Here is a 22,509-nt window from a genome sequence, read left to right on the forward strand (position 1 = left end):
TAATCTATCTAACCACTTGGATGCAAAAAACTAATATATGATATTTATATTAATATTACTTGATAAGATTTAACAATAAATAATTCCCCTTCAAAGGAATAGGGAAAATAAATAATTTGTTACATAGGGCATTTATTTATTCTAACAGTAAAAATAAACATGGAAAGATTACAATAAAAAATAATTTAATTTAATAAATACAACAGCAATTAATTTCAAGGATAAAAATAAAATAAAAAGAATGAAATAAAAAACCTTGTCAAATATTCAACAGAAAAAAGTAATGTATCAAAAATGAATAAAAAATACAATGCGTACAGATTTCCTAATCAGGTTACAAACAAAAAAAAAATTAATATCTTATCCCAAATTAATATTACTGGCCAAAAGAATTAAGTAAAATCAATACTACTAAACAACCGATAAAGATAATTAATAATCTCACAAATAAAAATTATCTGAGATTTATAAATTAAATGGAATGATTGCAGTCAGATTTATGTAAAGAAAACAGATTGTTCAAAAAAAGATTTTCAGAACACTAAAAATTTTAAAAAAAGGTAATATAAAACTTTCCAACATAACTAAACACATGAAAAAATTTGAACATAATTACTAATATTAAAAATAATCTCCAAGTTTTGGAATAAATATAGTAAATAAATAGATTTTTAAAGAAATATTGTGTATAAAATTTAAAAATAAATGTGTTCAAATGCAATATGAGAAAAGGTAATTGTATGATTAAATAGGCAGAACTGTTTCAATACTAACAAATAAATATAAACAAAAATCTTTTTTTTCCAGCAATGGATTGTGATCAAGAAGGTATGTTTAAATGACTTTAACTGTCATAGTAATTAAATAACTATTACTGGAATGTGTGTGATATTGATTAAACTTGGAAACATGACAAATTCATAAAAGCACAACTTTCAAAACATTTTGAAATATTTTTAATTTTTCAGTTTTTGTAACCAGAAAGTTAATAATTCTATTTTCTTCATTTTCAAATGAAAATTACATATTTTTTATAATAAAAATTCAGTTTGTTTAACATAATTAAATGTGTTTTGTGACTATTGTAAATTACCAATACCACACTGTTAATTGTCAACATTTTCCAAAGTCAGCTTAATAACATAGATAATCCAAATTATAATAAAGATTTAAAAAAAAAATAACGTATACAAACAAAAAATTATCAAAACAACTTTAACTCAAATAGTAGTAAAAAAACCTGATGTGGACAACACATGACTTACTTGTCTGCCTATTAAATTACATTTACACATTTTTTTTAAATGAAAAGTATATAAAATTTTATTTCATTAAAAAATTCTGATATTTTTTAACTCACAAACGAAGCGTTTCCAAACTTATGTTTATGTGAACTTCATTTATAGAAAAAAAAAATATATATATATATGTATTTTTTTCTATATTTCTAATTGAAAAAATGCAAATTAACCGTTTAACAAAGTTTTCTTACATTAAACCAAAAAATGTGTTATTTTTTACCCTCAATTTTTGTGTTTATTTCAAATATCTTTAAAACTAATGGAGGTACAGTTCTGGGACCTATTTTTAAAATATTTTTATATCAAAAAAACCATAAGAAACTAATTTGCCTCTTCATTTACCTTCCCAGAATTTCAGGAAGTCTTCATTTTACTGGGGGAACTGAAAATCTTTTGCTAGCCATAAATTGCTAATGAAGCATTTTCATATGAACTTTTTTGCCTGTTTCTAGCTGTAGAATTAGCTTCTGAGAGATTGTCTTATAGTTATTAATCATTCTGTACATTATATATATTTGAATATATATATATATATATATATATATATATATATATATATATATATATATATATATACACATATACAGAGTGTATCGCAAAGTTCTCCCAGGACTTTCATAACCTATTTATTCTAATTGTGAAAATGATGGAAAAGTTCATATAAACACATGCCCTAAAATGCTTCAATTGCGAGTTACAGCAAGTGAATTATTTCGCTCAGACTTCAGCTACCCCAGTAAAATGAGTTCATACTAAAATTTTTAAGCAGAATTAGTGATTACTTACAGTTTGAATAAAATAGCTCCCAGAACCATATTTACAGTATTTTTGGAAAAATCTGGGGTGAAAACAAATAAATTGGGGTAAAAAACACTGTTTTTTGTATTTGATATACAATAACTTTGTTAAATGGGTAATAAACACATAAAAACAAAATTTTTTGTAGAGAATTTAATTCTGAACAAAATGTTGTAAGATAAGTAGAATAAAACAAAGAAAAGTTACAAAAATTTGAATTTTATTTAAAAACAATACATTACTTACTACATTATCAAAAAAGTACTTACTTAATATAAACAAAAACCAAATTCTTTTTTGGTGATGTGAAAAATTTGTAAAAACAAAATTTACTGTTTAAAAATTAAAAAACCCTGGAAATTGCACAATTATAAAATTAAAATAAATAAATAAAATTTACGTAGAAATAATTTTTTTATTAATGAAAGAAATGTAATAAACTATTTGAAAAATTATTATTTCAAAATTGGTAATAAATTAACTGCTGTAATAAAATAGCTGGTCAACAATGGGCTGATCAACAGTGAGTATTAGTGTTTAATGGCTTAATTCGCTAAATTTCTAATCACCCACAGGTGATTCCAATCAATGTGTGATTCTAATCACCCAGTCACAAAAAATTAATGCATATAAAAACCTGATTTTTAAAGCTGTGTTATATAAAAAACAATAAAGATAAACTGAAAAAAAAAATGTAATAAAATTTATATTAGTAAAACTAATATAATCTTCTAAAAAAAGATTTACAGAAGATTACAGTGCTTACAGAAACAGAAAATAGGTATGTCTAATGTGGCTGACCGTTTGTTGCAATATAAGGATATTATTACCGATTGTAAAAATAATTTAGAAATTTTGGAGATTTGTAATAGCAATAAAAAAATGGATCTACTTGAAAAATATAATATTTATAAATTTAAACAAAAGTATGAAATGATGAACCACCAGATCATACTTGAAGATGTTTTAATTAAAGACATGGTGGGTTGTAGCAGTTGGCAACAATGATTATGAGCATAAGATGTGCGATGTTTTAAATTTACATGATTCCAGTAATGGCAGGGGAGTTGTGTTGTTATTACAACTTTTGTGGTTATTAATGTGTTTGTGTTTTCTATATTTTTAAGTTTTTTATTTTTTGTTTAATATAGTTATAGAATTGTGTACTAACTGATGATGCAGGATCCCAAAAAAGTTGATTACTGGTGTTACTTTTTTTTTTTAGTTTTTCTGTTACTGTATTTTATATATATATTAAATTATATCTACTGTGTTGAAATCAATGAAAAAGCTTTTTTATTCATGAATTCAGGATTCATTATAAAATATTACATCAGGTAATAGCATTATTACCAACATACTAACACACTTAAACGTAAAAATAAATAGTTGTCATTTAGAACTGAATTAAATACTGGTTACAGTACAACTGTAATAATTGAAGACAACATGACATAAATGAACTGAAAGAGTACATATATTCAATTGAACATAACGACTACCAGTTTTTACATGTAACAATGGCAATGTATTTATTATCTGACAATACTTAATAACTGATGTATAACTCATTATATGAAATTCAACCAAGAAAATACTGTAAAGTTTACATTTAAATAATAAAAAAAAAAAAAAAAACAAATTTTAATGATTAAAGTAAAACTTGTTAATATTGCAATTTTGTACCTTTGCAAATCCTTTGTTGCATTCACACTCTTGTGAGTGACACAATTCACATGGGCTACCCCAAGCCAAACCAATAGAACAGCAACACTCAGACTTCAGCATTAATTTGGGCAAACTGTTCTCACAACGACCAGCTACCAGCCGTGACCAACAAGTTCCTTTTCTGTTATCTAAAAATTTGCAAACTTTCCAATCAGTTTTTATAGATTAACTACATTAAGTTAATATGTTTGATCTAAAACAATATTAAAGTGAAAACTAATGCATAATTTGTATTTGGTATAATTGCTTTTGAGAAAAGACAATACTGACAGCAAAAAATGATAGAGTAAATTTTATTAATAATCCAAGTTTGGAACAAATCTTCAAATCCATTGACACCAATTTAAATGAAAATGATTCTGGGAATTTTCTTACTGCATTTTTAAATTCTCAGTAACCAGCTGGGTAACCACCACACTTATTTAAATTCAAATTTGGCAAGCCCATTCAGAACACATTATATTTGTTAATAATATATTGGAACAAAAAATTATTTTACAGAATTAGAATTATTTTACAAACTTTTTAGAAAATATACAATCGAGGCTAAGATTACATAGGTGTTAGTGAACATAAAACAGTAATTATATCAAGAATTCCTTCCATCTTTCCTATCTGATTTGAAAGACAGTTTTTGGTAATAGTAACATTCATTACAATGATTAATATATTTCAGGGACAAATCCTTAAATATGTTATTGGAATAGATTCGAAAGCGATATTTTTTCTCATAGGCCACTGTATGTGGTGTTTTCAAGAAAAGGTTCATTAAGAATTCATATTATTACTTTAAACTTACAGCCAGGAATATGATTTTATGATAATATAAAAATTCTGTAAACCACATAAATGACAGCATAAAAATGACTAAGTAATAAATTTGATAGGAACCAGGCAAAGCCAAATCTTAAGCTAGTGTATGTCACATAAGCATGTAACAAAAAAATGTACCTGGTTGTTTTATGTAAAAATGTTGGTTCCCTTTCATTCTTCTTCTGTCAGCCAAAATTTTGTAGTTTTTACAGAAAAGTGTATATCTCAAGAACACATTGAGGAATCATAATTGGTGGTAAACTAAATTAAAATATGTGTGGCAGTGTCTAAGTCAGTTTACACCATTCTCTCCAACAAAAAAAAAAAAAAATTACAGCAGAACATGTTCAAAAATTTCAAACTGGCAGCCACCTCACCCTGTTTAATCATTAATATATGGATAATCATTAATTTTATCAATACCTTTTATTTGCTAAAATGTTAAGCCTTTCATTATAACAAAATGACACCTTATTTTGAAAATCGGTCAACAAACAACTGAGTTATACAGTAACTGAACATTGATATAACTTTCAGCAGGATTTCACCTCCACTACTATTAAATTAATTAATTTGAACAAGCTTGAGTTTTTTCATACTTTTGATGCTACATAATGGCTAACCAAATTTATTGTAAATAAATTAACTTGTGAAACATTATTTACATTGCTAAATGATGGTTTTTACTATTTAAAAGTAATTAATTTACAGTGCAGCATATGCAGAATGATTATGGCCGCTGTCAAATCAGATAAGGTACATAAAGAATTAGTCAGAGTTGGTTTTTTAGATTAATGATGTTCATTATATGATCAGTTTCTGTGGTAAACAAGAATGCTAGTGCCACTTGAAGAACTGTAAATAATCTGAATTTCAGAAAGCTGACAAGCAATGGTGTGTTTGAGTTTAGTAAAGAAAACAACAGGAAATCACTTCACTTTTTAATTTCCCTTGTACAACATGGGTTGACTTTCACCCTTTGTTAATGCTAAGACGTTTTCAGGGCTGACTTGTTACTAAAGTCAAATTATGAAGAACTGTTTAAGTAATGGAACCTGACAAACAATAATATGTCGTAACATATTCATTGACTTACCTATACAGATACGTCCAGTGTTGTCTACAACAGATCCAGGAGGACATTCACATTCATATGAACCAATAGAATTTACACATTCACCATTAAAACAAGCATCAGGTCCAAGTTCATCGCACTCGTTAATATCTTCACACATATGATTAGCAGTATTCAACTGCATACCTGTAGGACATATACACTGGAAAAAATTATAGACAGATAATTTAGATAAAGTAGTTCACATTTTTTAGACATAGGTCTGGGCACATCCAGAACTATAAGTACATAAACAAAATTAACTCACAACATAATATCTTATACAATTTTTGGTTAAACTACAAGCCATTTTAATCAACTCTGCAATAGCTTCAACTAAATATCTTCTATTTTTATCTGGTCTTAAACCATAAAAACAGTAAAACTCCCACCCAGCACTAATTTTTCACATCACTCCTACTCAACATTATCATGAACACAACATAGTCATTAATGGATTTTAGCAGCTCTATGGCCCTCACAATGACTCTTGCCATTGTAATATCTCATTTTGGCTGGCCTGCTATCGATTAATTTTTTACTACAAAATTTCACTTCTAGTTTGATTTTATATTTTAATCTTCAACTAAGAAATACAAATGTCAATATATTTTTCTTAAATGGGAATTAATTCAGATTAATAATTCATTCTTTCTATTAAAGTTTTTAAATGCATATAAATTACTCAAGAACAATTTTCAAGTTTTCTTTTTCTTGCAAGGTTGAGACTTGCCCATTATATAGTTAAATTTCCAAATTTGACAAATTTTTTTTTACTGAGGAACAAACAAAGATAATTTTATAATAAATATATATTCCTGTATATGGTTTTCAGCCTAATCTCTATGATACACTTTCGATTTTATTTAATTTAACAAATTTTCAGACCTGAATATTTCAACAATTACTTGGGTGATTTCAACATTCAAATTTCATTAATTTAGAATTTTCTGAAGATAACTTTTGCCCTTTGATATTTTATATCGTATAAACCTATGTATAATAAATTGTATCAGTTATAACAATGGTTCTCTATTTAATTTTTTTCATACATACTCCAGTTTTCTGAGCCTTTGTCCAAATAGTACAAGTGCTTAGTTTACAAAAAATAAGACGATGAATTTCTTTATAACAACATTCTTTATCACTGTAAACAGAATATAGATTTATCATAAAAATATTAATGGGGTGGTTTAAATGGTATATAAACAATAATTAGTAGAGTAGCATCATCAGTAAATCCTTCAAAACCAAAGAAATGCAGCAGAAAGTGATATGTAACATTTTGTATGACTAGAAAGTCTACTTACTTGTTGACTTCATGCAGAATGAGACAACAATAAATTCATCAGCTTACTTTCAAATACTTAAAATAACCCATCATGTAATACAGCAAAAGCAACAAGCCTTATTGTTACGTGATATTGTTCTGTTCTGTAATAGTAGTTATATCTGCATTAAAAATTTGGCTCTGAAGGATTAGAGCACCCAAGTAGATTGCTCTGGAAACCTTATACTTTCAGCAACCTTTCAATTTTGAAATAGGCCTTGTTTTTTTTAAATATGTATATTGTGTTTTTAAATAAATATATATCTGTATATTTTTTCAAACATTATATACATCACTGTATCAAATAAATTATTTTACAAACATAATATATTCACCAGATATAGTTAAAATAAAAGCTAAAAACATTCACCTAACCGTAGTGTTTTTGCATTGTTAATCTATCACCAAGTCATTATAAGTTATTTTAATTATCAATAGATATTAAATAATTAATATATAATAATTAATAGATATATTGAATAATTTAATAAATACCATTCAATACCTTACCATGGCAGAAATAAGAAGTTTTAACTGTGATACAAGTATATACATATAAATGAAATTTGTTTAAAATTTTTAACTACAGTATAATTTATTTTAATTGTGTGTAATTTGAAAAATTTGACTACTGATGATGAAGTAACACTCCGAAAGCGCTACTGTTACGCTGGTGTTCTTACCTTTTATTTGAACTGCATCTGGTGGATATATAAATATTATTTATTCAATGAATTTGTTTAAATATTACTAAAAATAACCTCTACATTTAATCAGAATTATATCTGCATGGCTAGATAATTATGAAATGTTAAAAGGTTTCAGGATGCCTGTCCAAATAACAAATTAAATTTTTTTAGTAGAAAATATCCCCTTGACACAAAAAATAATTTGCCGATCACAATAATTTTAATTAATGCATTTACATATGACAATCTCCATGGTGGAGTGGTAGCTTCTTGGTCTTTCATCCAGAGGTCTTGGGTTCAAATCCCGGTCAGGCATGGCATTTTTATATGCTTCAAATTTCCATTTTCACATTACCATGTATAAGCTTATTTGTAAGCTTCTGTGGATTCATCAGTCAATAAATAAAATAAAATAAAAATACAGAATAACAGTAGTAAATTAAATGGTATTAAATTTTATAACTGATGTGGTTCAAATTTGGTTAATAAAGATGGCATCTGTCTTCCCATATTAAATAGAAAATATAGTAAAAATAAATTTATTTGTCTTAAAATATTTTATTCCAATTTATAAATTACGAGAAATAAAAACCTAAAGTTAGCCGAAAACAAAAAGTTAAAATTTTGATGTATTATGTTTTTCTGTAAATCACAAACTGGCTGTGTAACGGACACAGATTTTTATGACCTGCAAGGATATAGTTTGTTTTATCTACTGCCATAAGTTGCTGAAGTAAAACGGGTTTGATTATGTATAAAGCCATGTCATGATTTGTAATTCTATGTCTATTGATTATTTTTATTAGAATGTGATATAGTAATTAGTGCAGTCATTATAAAATTCTACCATCTAATCTTACTTCATTAAAATACACAATATAATTTGGAGACTTTTTTAACCAGTTTATTGAACTCCACTGAATATTTTTAACATTTTATATGAAAATAATTATTGTTGGATATGTCAGTAGAAGTATTTCATGAAATTCTAAATTATATTGCAAATTCAAAAATATATTCAAATTCGTAAGATTTCTATTTCTCAAACTTCAAAACAAACAAGCATATAATTTTTTCAAACAATGCATTAAAAGCTATTATTGAATGTCTCTTAAAAGTGTTAATTGAACTTTGGGTATCAGACCCAGTTATCTATGTGCATTACAATAAAACCATCGCCTGAATAAAGTAATAAAACAAATTCTACAACTTAGATATGATTAAGAGAAATTAGAAGTCTTCCTCTTGAGAACTGGTATCAAGTAAATCTGGTATGAAGGAAAACTGAGTTCTTTAAAAAGTGTATAAAAAATAAATTTAATGGTTTTTTCTCTAAAAAAAAAAATTAAAAACAAAATTTCTAATAAATCCCACAAATGTAATTGGTATTCAAAGGAGTTGGATGTTACAACTGAAACATTGATACATGTTTTAAAAGCTAAATTGACTCAAATTTTATAGAAAAATTTATAGAAAAGTTATTTTGATAACTGAAAAATAGTATAGATAGACATTTATATTAGTTTCACCCAAAAATATCAGAAAACATGTATGGCTGAAAAATTTTAATCCATATTTTTTTATTATTACACTAAATGATTCTAAAAACTTTTGTGAACATACCAAAAGAATTAATTGAATCATCTCTAAGTGTGTTAGTAAAGGGGATGTAAACAAATACTGAATTCTTCAAAAATAATAAAAAACAAACAAATATAATTTTTAATGGAAGAGAATAAATTCAAATTATACTCCTGTCATTTCAAAATTGAAAATATCACAGAGCAGAAAAAGTTTTTGTAAACAAAGTCACTTAAAGAAATAAGTAAACACAGTGAATTTTTTTGTCAAATATTAGAGTAGCTTCTTTGCAACTGGTTTCTTTCCACCAGCATTGAAACTAACAAAAACGATTCTAATTTATAAGTCCAGAAACATAAACTAAGCAAATAATTTCAAAACAATTTCTTCAGTATGGTTTTTCAAAGTCACAGAATCCCTAATAAAACACTATTATTGTGATTATTTAATCAGTTTGGTCAAATAAAGGTAAATCAGCAACTTGACTGATTATCTTGTCATATCTCATGCTTCATCCCTTCAAAAATAAAAAATACACTTCCTTAGTTTTGTATGACATTTCAAAGGCTTTTTATTGCTAAGGCAAAAAAAAACTTACTCAAAAGCTGAAGTTTAATGAAATAAGGAAAGTAGTATTACAACTAAAGAGCATTTTTAAACAATAGAAAACAAGCCACATATTATGATACAGGTATCAAGTTGTTAATCAAAATTTTGAGAGTTCCTTAACGTTCAGTTTTCAGTTCATTTCTACACAAGGCAGATAGAGATAACACGAGATACAATTTGTTGACTTTCAATCAAACTTTGCTTTCATTTACACCTAACATTTTTGTAGGAATTCGCATTAGGTAAATAACTATAGGAAATCTGTTCTGCGTGTTTCTTAATTTTGCATTATTTCATAAGTGGAAAAAATGCTCAGGAAGCAAGGGAAGCGTTTGTACAACAAAATAAAATAAATAAAATGGTGGTAATTAAGATCATGATGTATCACATCATAGGTTATTTCCTGAGTTGGAATTATGATTCCTTTGAGATGTGTATATATTCAAATCTTGTGTACACAAATCTGAATTTAGATAATTTTAGAATATGATTATTTCTATACAATCTGTTACATGAACTGTAATGTAACTTCTAATATTTTTGGCAGGATGAAAAAACTACTTAATTCTTGTTATTAAATACTACAATAAATTACAGCTAAATTTGAAATAAAGCTCTTTAAACAAATTTAAAAGGGAATAAACGCCTCAGTCAACTATTCTCATAATTTGAGTTAGGTCTGGTCTGGCAGGTAAAGAGGCTATCAGTATAAATAGTCAGGGTAAGACCAGTTAAAAAAGTTCTATTAGAACCAGTCTGCGAGGTATTACGATGTCAGTCCTGCAAGGAGAGGCAACGAGTTGTGTGGGTTTGACAGAGTTCTGCGAACCCGTCCAGCAAGATGTTACTACTCGGTCCAGTGAGAAGAGTCACAGGTATGAGTCTGTGAGATGTCAGTCCAGCAAGGAGAGTCTTGATTCCAGTTCGATACAAGTAAGATGACGCCACAAGTAATTCCAGTAAACAAGAAATACTATCGGTGAGTTACAGTTAAACTATAAGTGTATAAGTGAAAGAAATAATACAATAAACTTCATTCATAAACTGTTAGGGTAGAAAGCAAAGGTATTTGCAAGTGAACACTATATGATTGTTTTATAATATGAGACAATATAGTGATGAAAAAGGGTTAAGAATAGTGGTTTCTTTTGTTAATGGGTCTAATTTTCTATTTATCTACCTGGGAATAAATTTCAAACGATTATTTATTTTGAACTCTGTCTTGTGTGAAATCTGTATTTATTTTTTACCAATTGACATTTATCACTATTTGATGTGTAATATTTTGAGTGTTATCTTTGTTGATTATGCTCTGTTTTTATATCATGCTTACTGTTTTGATTATGTTATGTTTTATGTCATGTACTATATTATGTATTAATTATATGATCTGTTATTATTGACGTAATATTATTATCGTTTACTATTACTATCCTGATTATTATTGTGATTGTAATTACTACATTAATTTTTTTTTAACCTCCAGGATCACAGTTAGGTTTTGCTTCACAGGATAAGATGAATGAATTGTAGCATGTGTGAAAATACCATGCTTGATCCGGATTCGAACCTGGGACCTCCGAATACTATATTAATATTATATATATAATATAATAAATAATAATAATACTATATTAATATTTGTGTTCATTAATTGTTTCTTATTATTATTATCATTATTGTTATTATTAATTTCTCTGGTTGTAATTATGAACAATTTAAATCAATAAATTGTAAGTACATTAACATTCTAAATTGTCAATCTCTCAATATCCTGATTGAGCCGCGGAAGCACGCAACAATACTATGTTATTTAAAAATTAAAATAAATGTTATTCCTATTTATTTTACAATTGCAAGGCTCATATATATTTGTAATCATATTACATATGATTTAGAATCAGAATTCCATCAACAATCAATGACAAATTAGATAGACATGAATATTATTAAAAAAAACCAACACATATACATAAACATACATACACACACACATTATATATATATATATATATATATATATATATATATATATGGGTGGGTGTGTGTACAAGCGTATTTTAATCCGGGATAAAATCTATGTTTCTGTAAGAAAGACAGACAACTAACACTCAACAACAAAGAAAACTGTGAAGAAATGGCAAGATACTTCGAAGAATTACTAAACTGTTCTGAACCAAAAAAGATTCCCAGCACAAATTCCTCAAAAAAGAAATCCAGCTTCCTCACCACTTATGGTGAAAGAAATCAAGAGGCACATCAAAAAACTGAAAAGCAAGGCATCTGGAGAAGATGGAATTACTGGAAAACTATTAAAAGAAATTGGACTGAACACACTGTCAAAATTAACTCAAATTCTTATGAACATCTGGGAAATAGAGGAATTACTAGAAGAATGGAAATGTTTTCTAATCCACCCACTGCACAAAAAGGAAGACCGACTGACGTGAAAAATCACAGAGAAATTTCTCTGCTGCAAGTTACCTACAATCCTGTTTGAACCTCTTGGAAAGAACATAAACTCAATTGCAACGCAAAATAGGTGAATACTAAACAGGTTTTCACCCTAAAATGGGGACATGCAGGAAGACAATTAAACATTGCCTGTTTAGCATTTGGAAACGATCTAGCAGTACTTACAGATAACTCTGTAACGGCCAAAAGACAGATAGAAGTACTGAAAGAAGTAATAGAAAAAGTAGGGCTCCAAATTTCCTTGGAGAAAACAGAATTTATATCAAACAGAAAACAAACCCTGTCAAAAATGAACACGAAATATAGACAAATAAGGGTGCACCAGCTAAAATATTTAAGAGAAATCATGCAGACCACAGAGAGAGAGAAAGAAACTCAGGAGTTCAGGATACAGAAACTAAAGAGAGCATCTGTACAACTGGAAACATTTATAACAAAAAATGCATATCCAAACAAACAAAGATCAGACACTATAATACAGTGATTAAAACCCGAAGTCTTATATGTTTGTGAAACACTGGTAATGAACAGGAAAGGGAAACTAGAAAATTTTGAAAAACAAGAACGGAAAATAATAAGGAAAATCCTTGGTCCAAAAATGATAGAGAAAGGTTTCAAACTAAGATCAAGAAAAGAAACCAAAGAACTTTTTAACATTGTGAAGGACATGAAGAAGAGAAGGCTGAAATTTTACAGACACATAAAGATGCTTCCACCAACATGCCTGACCAGAAGAATAGTGAAATCAATCATGAACATCCCATGGAACACAGAAGTCCAAAAAGACCTACAGAAAGCTGGAATTACACCATGAGAGAAACATCTACAAACATAAAATATAGAAGGGGGAAGTGAACCAGAAGGAAGAGAAAAAGAGGACTGGTACAAAGTAGACAGAAGAAAGAAAGCAAGGGCATAGTCAAAAAATGAAACTCCATTGCGTAACCAAGAAGAAAAAGAAAAAGAAGAAAAACAAGCTCACAATAAGCGAAATTGCCTCATGTAGTCCTGGCAGGGCTCAGACATGTCAAATAATAATAATACACATATATTATCAAATAAATAAAATAAAAGTATCACTTTTAAATTTTCATTGCAAGAATTTAATTTGTTAATATTATTAGATTTCACTGTTTATTAACTTACATTGTTTATTTGTGATTTTTTAAGAATTGTTGTATTAATATAATATTATATGTAACCACGAAAAAAACAATATTAATATTTAAAAAATTAAATTCTTTTACTGAAAATTTAAAATTCACATTTGAAATAGAAAATAATAAAATGTTAAATTATTTAAATCTCAATATTGAAATAAAAAAGGACATATATATATAAAACCTACACACTTATATAATAATATAACAATTGATAAAAAAAGACAAATCACCCTTGGTCTCATAAAATTAACAAATAACAAATATGATTAATAGAACAATGAAACACGTATAATAACAAAGAAAAGTTAAATAATGAAATAAACATTATAAAACATATAGCGGTTGAAAATGGATAAGATTCTATTTTAATTAATCAAATTTATAAAGAACAACTATCAAAACACAATAACAAAACAAACTACCTTACAACCTAAACATAATAAGAGACAAAAGGGTGAAAAAATATATATAAAGTATTTATACAGTAATAATAATCATTAAAAACTTTACTATAACTTACAATAAAGATATATGAGTAGTATAGAAAAAACAAATAGATCCTTTAAAACTAAATTTCTTAACATTATAGATATTAAAAAAATAATAAATTAAGTTTATCTAATGTAGCAGATCATCTAATAAACAAAACACTATACTTATGATATTAACACAAATTTAGAAATATTGGAAATTAATAAAGATGACATAAAATTAAATATATCAGAAAAATATTACATATGCACAGTATATCTGAAAAGTTCCCTAACTAAATTAAATAAAAATACAGATTTAAAGATAAACAAATTTACTTACATCAACCATAGGGCATTGTCGTGCAAGAGTCCAACTGCCCTGATCCTAATGCTCGAGTCAGATTTGACAAATGTGATGCATCAGGCGTTTCATTACTTCCAAATAGAATTTAGAATTCATGATTTGACCAGTTAGGACAAATTCACGATGAATCAGGCCCTTTGAGTTGAAGAATGCAATCAACGTCATTTACACTATTGATTTTTGCTGTCTGACTTTCGCCGGTCTTTGTGCTCCAGGACTCAATCAAGCAGCAGATTGACAATTCGTTTGTGGATCATACATGAAGCACCAGCTTTCATCTCCAGTTACAACTATTTGCAAAAAATTCGGGTCACTATTGGCAGTTTCAACAGTCTTGAGCGCAAGAAAGATGCACCTGTTTTTGTTCTGCGGTCAAGAAGTGTAGACTGAAACAACAGCACACCTTTGGCGGTTCATTTTTTCTGTTAGAATTGTACGTACCGCATCTTTACCAATGTTTAGCTCTTCTGCTATGGCTTAAAGGGTCATGAACAGCCTCTCATTTTGTTCGTCTCATCCAACGACTCTGTATCATCTTTAAACCGCTTCCATCACGTATATATTGTAGTATGAGATGGCTTCATCAACAAATGCTTGCTGTATCATACAACAAATTTCAACAAAATATTTTGAAGTTGAACACAAAATTTTATCGTGTTTCTTTGTTTCATGTTGCGAGCTCACACAAGGTCACGTGAACACAACATATGCAGCCGAATATAACTCAAGACTGGAGTGACGAAACGTGATGAAATTTTGTACACACACATGTCAAACATCGTACTACATAGTTCCTTGGTTGTCTGAGAGATGGTGCTACTTGTATCTACTACAGAAATTTAGTTCGGGAACTTTTCAGACCTACTGTTTATAAATGCAAGCATAATTTCAATCTGATAAACCATCAGACAATGTTTGAGGGACTTGGTCTTATAAAAACTGCAACAGATAGCAGCATTCATTTAAATTAATAAGCAATTTTCATTATTTTAGTATTTTTATTTTTATTATGCATTAATAGAATTATTTCAATCATGACTGAGGATGCGGGATATTCTGTGAAAGTACTTTTATGAAAAATTAGGGTAAAATACGTTATGTCAATATTCTGTACTAGTAATTTATTTAATAGAATTTAAATGTAATTTAACAGTACAGAGGAATAATATGAATTTTATAAAGATTAGTTTCATTAAAAATATATATATATTCATAGGATATAATCCTATGAAGAATTAGACATACTTCAGGAATGCATTCTATGGGTCAAAACAAATAAGATATTTAAAATTCATTTAGCCTGAATGTATTCTGTTTTCCAGCTATGGCTGCTGGACTTCCCAAATTTCTACTGTAAATGTAAATTAATTTTTATGCACCATAATTACATGTTAAGGAACAGAATAATTCATTTAAAATTAATTTCAGATAATTTAGAAATAAAGAGAAATTAATCAACTGAAAATAGTAACATTAATTTTCAACAGAATTTCAGCAATAAAAGTTATTTTTAAAGATGCTGGAAATAAATCTTTCTTAGAGAAATTTACCAGAAAAGAATAGATAAATTGAAGGGCATTATACAAAAACTCCAAATTACATTTGCTAAGAAATTTATATTGTAAACCATTGAAATGAGTGATTATTTACAAAGCTTTTTCCAGTAATATATAAAATCTTGACTAACAGTTTGTAACAACAGCTTCTTATTTCTGTAGCTTTTAGTTACAGTAGAGAGTTGATCAATTTCTTAAGATGAAGTGTGTGTTTGTAAAGAATTTTACAAAAATGGTGGTAGCTTTAAATGCCTGTTTTAATACCATTTAAATATTATTCAAAATGATATGTGCCATCAGGCCATCCCATTTAAGTCTGGGTGCAGGATTTTGAAGAAACTAGTTAAGTATTGAAAAAGACACTTACTGGTAAACAAATGAATGACATACACATGAAAAGAAATAAAAAATTTAATTTTTTAAATTTTCTAATGTATGGCTCACTGACTATTTAAAAATCGTGGAGGCAGGTATAAATATCTCTGTTGTATAACAGTTTTCAATACTAATCAAATTGTACACTTTTACAATCTATTTACTGTTACCATAATATTACATTGCATTTAATGTTAATTTAATGACCTGGAAAGTGTTTAAAGATTTTGAGTGTGTTGTATTTTGACCAAAAATTAGATGATTTAAATAAGATGTGATAATAAATTAGTACTTGACTATCACAGCTATCAAAGGATAATGTGCAAGTACTTTTAAAAGGGTAGATTATTAAAAAATTATACAATATTAGATTGGCAATTATATGTAATATGTTGTTTTAAATAATTTTAACAAGCACTGCTAAACTCAGATGTAGGTGGAGTTAGACAAAAATGAATATAAATTTATTAGTTAAAAATAAAAAATGAAATTTTTTATTTATAAAGACTGTTTGTTTTTATAAAGTCTGTTTCTATTTATAAATACAAACAGCACATGGCAGCGACTCAATACACTGTATTAAAAATTTTGATAAAAAACAGTCTATCAAAATATAAAACTGGATATGGGGAGGTGCTCAATTGTCCTTTCTGTATGTTGGTTGTCAAATATGGTACCATATTTTTAATAATACCATAATTATTTTTAATTGGTCATAGTTATTTATTTTTTTATGAATTACTACTACAGTGTGAATTTAACAGCCATCTAAACAAATTTTTTATTGCCTTCATTTGAAAGGCTTCATAAAACAACTGGCAGCTTCACACACACTATTAGTTAATTGTTTTACTTGATAAATAGTCGTCCACAAATTTTCAATCCAATAGAATCAGGTCATTATGGAAAGAACATCTCAGATCTTCAACAACGAACATACTAATCAATGTGGAAGAAAAACATATGTAACTGTAAATATTCTATTTGGTACTAGCAGACCCGGCAATGCTTCGCTATTGCTAGATTTGAGTATTTATGTATAGATTAAATGAACACAATTGAAAGTTTGATAAAACATTAACAAAATGAACATTATGGAACTTAATGTTTCACTTGAACAAAATTTAACATTTCCCTTTTCCACATTGCCCTTTCGCCCTTTTCATTTTTACAACATCCCCTTCCCTTTCCCAATATCCCTTTCACTTTCCTTCTCCCATTTCTCTTTCCCTTTTCCATTTCCTTTTTTTCATTTTCCCCTTCTTCCCATTTACCTTTTTTTATTTTCCCTTTTTCCCGGACGTAAATTGGTCCAATAGTTTTTTGGTCTATAGCAGACACATATCAGAAACACTGAAATGGAATCATATAATATTTAATTTAATATAGCATGTGTTGCTTTTACATCCAACAGATAGCATTGTTTTTAAAAAAAAGCATGTTTTTACCTGTCACAGGTGTGACATCTTAGGTTTATAAAAACATGCACATATTTCAATGCAACGTTGTGTCAAAATTTCAAAGCAATCAGTGAAGAACTTTCAGAGATTTAAGATTTTGAACAAACATTTACATTTTTATTTATATAGATTAAGGTAATTATAGTGTTTTTTATAATATTTAAAAATATATCTGTGTTATAAATAAAGCATTTTATTTTTAATTATAGTAAGCACACATGGTTTCTAAACGTACAGCTCAAGAGTGTATTGAACTCAATACACAAAAAATAAATTCTAAATAAAGTTACTGGTTTTTTATTAGACAGATTAAAATGCCTGCAAGTGTTATATAATACCATACCACAAATTGGAGGATGACAATTTCATGGAAAATTTTGTTGTTTTCAATTTCACTTGAAGAATTTTAAAAATTTGGTTCAACTGAGTTATAAAATTGTGTTTGTAAGTATCCAGAATTTTTTTTTTTTTTGTTAAACTAAATAAGCAACTTTCATAAATCACTCTTTTAAATCTGGAGTAAATAAATATTACAAAATTACCAATAAATTTCACAAAAATTAATATAAAAAAATAAGTAACCATTAGAAATAAACTTTTCTTTTGGGAGATAGACATCAACTGCTTTGGTCATTTTGCCTTACGAGAATGGAAATTTGCATGCGTTACGATTTTATTTGTCTTGCCTTATGATAATGGAAATGGGTGGTCCCGTATGAAAAATGCCATGCCTGACCAGCATTCAAACCCAGGACCTCCAGAAGAAAGGCTGAGATGCTGCTGCTCCACATATATTATTGAAAATTTAACAAAACAAAGAATGAAGAAATTATTGAAAAAAATTGGCCTATAATTCATTGCCAAAAATTAAATTTTTTATCTTTATTATTATTTACAATAATTTGCACATATTTTTCAAAAAATCATAAAAATAAAATCATGCATTTTCATTACCATTTTGAAATAATATCCTTTTTTTAATAATGATGTGTGTCTTGCACACCAGTGGTATCTTATTTTCTTTTTCCTGCTTAGCCTCCAGAAATTACTGTTCAGGTATTATTTAAGAGGATGATATGTATGAGTGTAAATGAAGTTTAGTCTTGTACAGTCTCAGTTTGACCATTCCTGAGATATGTGGTTAATTGAAACCCAACCACCAAACAACACCAGTATCCATGATCTAGTATTCAAATCCGTATAAAAGTAACTGCCTTTACTAGGAACTGAACTCTGGAACTATCGACTTTCAAATCAGCTGATCTGGGAAGACCACTAGACCTACCCCAGTGGGTACACCAGTGGTATCTAATTAAATTCAAATCTAACAGCTCTTTGACAGTTTACTTCATTCATAATACAGTCATAAACCTGTCATGATCAATTGTACATTAAATGTGGTTTGTTTCTTTTATACTAGATAAGTTGAGGAAGTCTTTCCAATTTTCAAAAAACCAGTATGTAGATATGAATTTCATTTATGGGTTTTCTAATGGAAATTCCCACCAAAAAATATGATTATGAACAAATCAAATGTGAAGAGCTCCCAAATCACAAAACAATTTTCACTATTTACAAAGAGGTCATCAATGGTTATTGTTCTATTGCATATCCTTTAGAACAATCTACTATTTAACTGCAAAATATTTAAATAGTATAAGCCATCATCTCAACACAAAAATATCTTATTTTGAGTGGGAAATCATTCACTACAATATGGAAAATACAATAATTGAGGGAAACTCACATTTGCAAACCATTCACCATTTTCCATCTGTAAATTTTAAATCGGGCATTGACAGATAAAATTGAATTTATGTAGTTGCATCCAAGAAAATATATTATAAATTCAATTTATTCACTTTCAAATAAATATTAAAATTAAAAATGTGACATTATTCACAGAACTTCCGCTGATATTGCACATCATACTAGATTCTATGTAAACAATTAAGAAGATTTAAACAGAGTCTAAGGAATCTGAAATAAATAATTTAAATACTTTTAAACACTAATAGTCATGACTAATTATATTTAAAATTATATCTTCACTTTTTCTTCTGTTTCCTTTTAAATAAAAGTTTATTTATTAACCGCTCAGTCCTGAAGAATTTTTTGATTATGTTTTCTCTAATTATTGAAAATCTAACATATTTATCATTCTTTAACAAGTAAAAATGCCCCAAAAAATCTTGTTAGTACCCATTTTTGAAAAAAACAATGTCTCCTGCAGGAGACATCAGGTCTAGCGTTACGAAAACTTAAATGAATTTTATTTTAATTGTTGGCTATTTACAAGAGAGAATACATTATTTTTTGGACATTTCAAAGGAAATCTGCAATAAGAAGACAATTACAGTCTACTATAAAATATAAAATATATTTATTCAGAAAAATTGAGAAAAAAATATAAAAAAATTAAAAATAATTCTAATTTGAGAACGTACATTTCTTATTTTGGATTCTAGAGCTATACTAATAGATTATCAAAGTAAAAAATTACAAATATTAAAATACTGAAATATGAAACGTATTACACTAAATGATACAACTGAAAACAATTTCCTTTCTCTTATAGATACAAAAATACTCTGAATGAAGAACCTGTTTCTTATACTGTTAGTATGAGCCACACCCAGGTAGTGGACATCTGTTTTTTGTTGCAGGGGTAGGGAATTCTGGCATGTGATCATTATTTCTTGTCCTAAGTGGATCAGCAGGATGAGGAACCAAGGCTGTGTGGTGCTTTTGTGTTGATTCCATGTCAAGTTCTTCCTCTCTGTTATTCAAATCATTAGCTACATAAATTAAATATTCTTCAAGCACTCTAAACTGGATATAATCAAGAACTACAGATTGGCGTGTGTTTAGAGCTATTTGATATTCAATCCATGAAGCTGCAATAGACAGATCAACCATGTGAAATATTAATCTCATAGTCCACTTTCTAGTTCTAGCTCTAATTCTATACATGCTAATAACTCTGTCAAGAAAGTCAATGCCTCCATATTTGTTGTATGACTTCTACCACTGAAGGTCAATAAACCAAAAAATATATGGAGTCTTTTTTTGAACATCGGCATCATTGATCCTGAGGCTGAGTTCCATTTAGTTGAAATATATGTGAACAGCCAATTATCAAACCATTTTATAATACAAACTTGAACATCACAACATACAGACTGATCAACAGATCCTGTCACCTCCTTTTGCATTACAGTGTCAGCTTTTAATTTATTATCTTTAGGAATTCTTATCTTTTGTATGACACCAACTGCTTGACATTCTGCCTGAAAATGCAAAATATCAAATAGGGCAGCAGAAGTAGAAAAATCTTTCCACATAAAGTATGACCCTGGATGGCAAAATTTCCATAAGCTTTAGAACTGCCTTTTCTCCAACATCATGCCCAATATTATTAGGATCTTCAGCCAAATGACCCTTCCCTTGATAAATAAAAAATTGTAGTGGAATCAATCCGAAGCAGCAGCAATGAAAATATTTATACCACAACGGTTTGGTTTACTTGAAATAAACTGCCTGGCAGCTACCTGTCTCCAAAAGGGACACATCTGTTCATCAATTGAAATACTTTGAGAGCAAGGATTTAGCCAGCAGCCATTACACACACATTCAACAATGGGTGAAATTTTCCAAAATTTGTCACTGTCACTGTCCTTGATTTACTGAAGTACAATATTGTCATCTAAAATGTTTAGATTATGACGTATTAAAAGATATCTGTTCTTAGATATGTTATCCGCAATTACATTCTTCTAAGTGTTGGGTAACTGAGATAAGACATGGCTACAGTTACTCCAATAAATATTTTTATTCCTTTAACAGTTTAGGCTTCTTCCAGTGTCTCTTAAATATCTTTGATTTGTGAAATTGCTTAATATAATAATTTAATGTAATGTAGTAAGTACCTATCTTTAGGTAGGTGAGATATTCTTCAGGAGGTAAGTTAACTGGATTCATAGGAGGCTCCACATGTTCTGGCCCAGAAGGGAGAAGATTAAATTCCAAAGTTTTCTTCAAGAAGAAGCCTTTTCCTTGTGGTGGGCTTTCAGCTGTACTTATACTTTGACAGAGCCATTTTCAGATGTAGTACATTCATTATCGGTATCAATATTCCCATCTTCAAGTCATCTATCTTGTTTATCATAATAGCTAGCATCACAATCTTCATCATCTGATGTATAAGTACCAAGCACCTCGTACATGAATTTCTCCAAATGAGCATTATCTGTAACAAAAAAAAGGTACCACTAGAAAAATATTCATGCAAAATTATTTCATAGAAAGAAATAGTAGTATTGCTAAGATTGTAGAACTTTAACATCACTGTTAATAATTTTTTTGAATATTATCATTTCTGAATTATCTAATTCAAAGTTTCTGAAAATTACAGCTAGAATGATTGTTAAAAAATGTAGTAAATAATTCAAAATCACATAATAATAATCTCTTACATTTACATTTAATCTTACATTTACATTTAGTCATGCTAACTTAAGTTTTTTTAATAAAAAATGGAAAAAATTAAAATTGACAATCACTGAATAATATTAATTATAACTTCTATTTAATTTATTATGTAGAGTTGTTTCATTTTCATTATATGGAAACAAAAATTTTTGTCAGTTTTAATGGTTACGTTAAAATAAACATTAGAAC

General features: G+C 28.0%; 1 protein-coding gene across 1 annotated transcript in view; it reads right to left on the reverse strand.

The window, feature by feature from the left end:
- The window catches only part of LOC142327385 (fibrillin-1-like), a 339,860-nt gene that overhangs the window by 189,035 nt on the left and 128,316 nt on the right, over window positions 1-22,509 (reverse strand). The window contains exons 17-18 of the mRNA XM_075370397.1: window positions 5,737-5,917; window positions 3,786-3,955 (exon numbers count right to left, since the gene is read on the reverse strand). Coding sequence (XP_075226512.1) covers window positions 3,786-3,955; window positions 5,737-5,917 — 351 coding nt within the window. The remainder of the gene's footprint in view (window positions 1-3,785; window positions 3,956-5,736; window positions 5,918-22,509) is intronic.

The sequence above is a fragment of the Lycorma delicatula genome, chromosome 1, assembly GCF_047948215.1.
Source record: "Lycorma delicatula isolate Av1 chromosome 1, ASM4794821v1, whole genome shotgun sequence".
Classification (NCBI taxonomy): domain Eukaryota; kingdom Metazoa; phylum Arthropoda; class Insecta; order Hemiptera; family Fulgoridae; genus Lycorma; species Lycorma delicatula.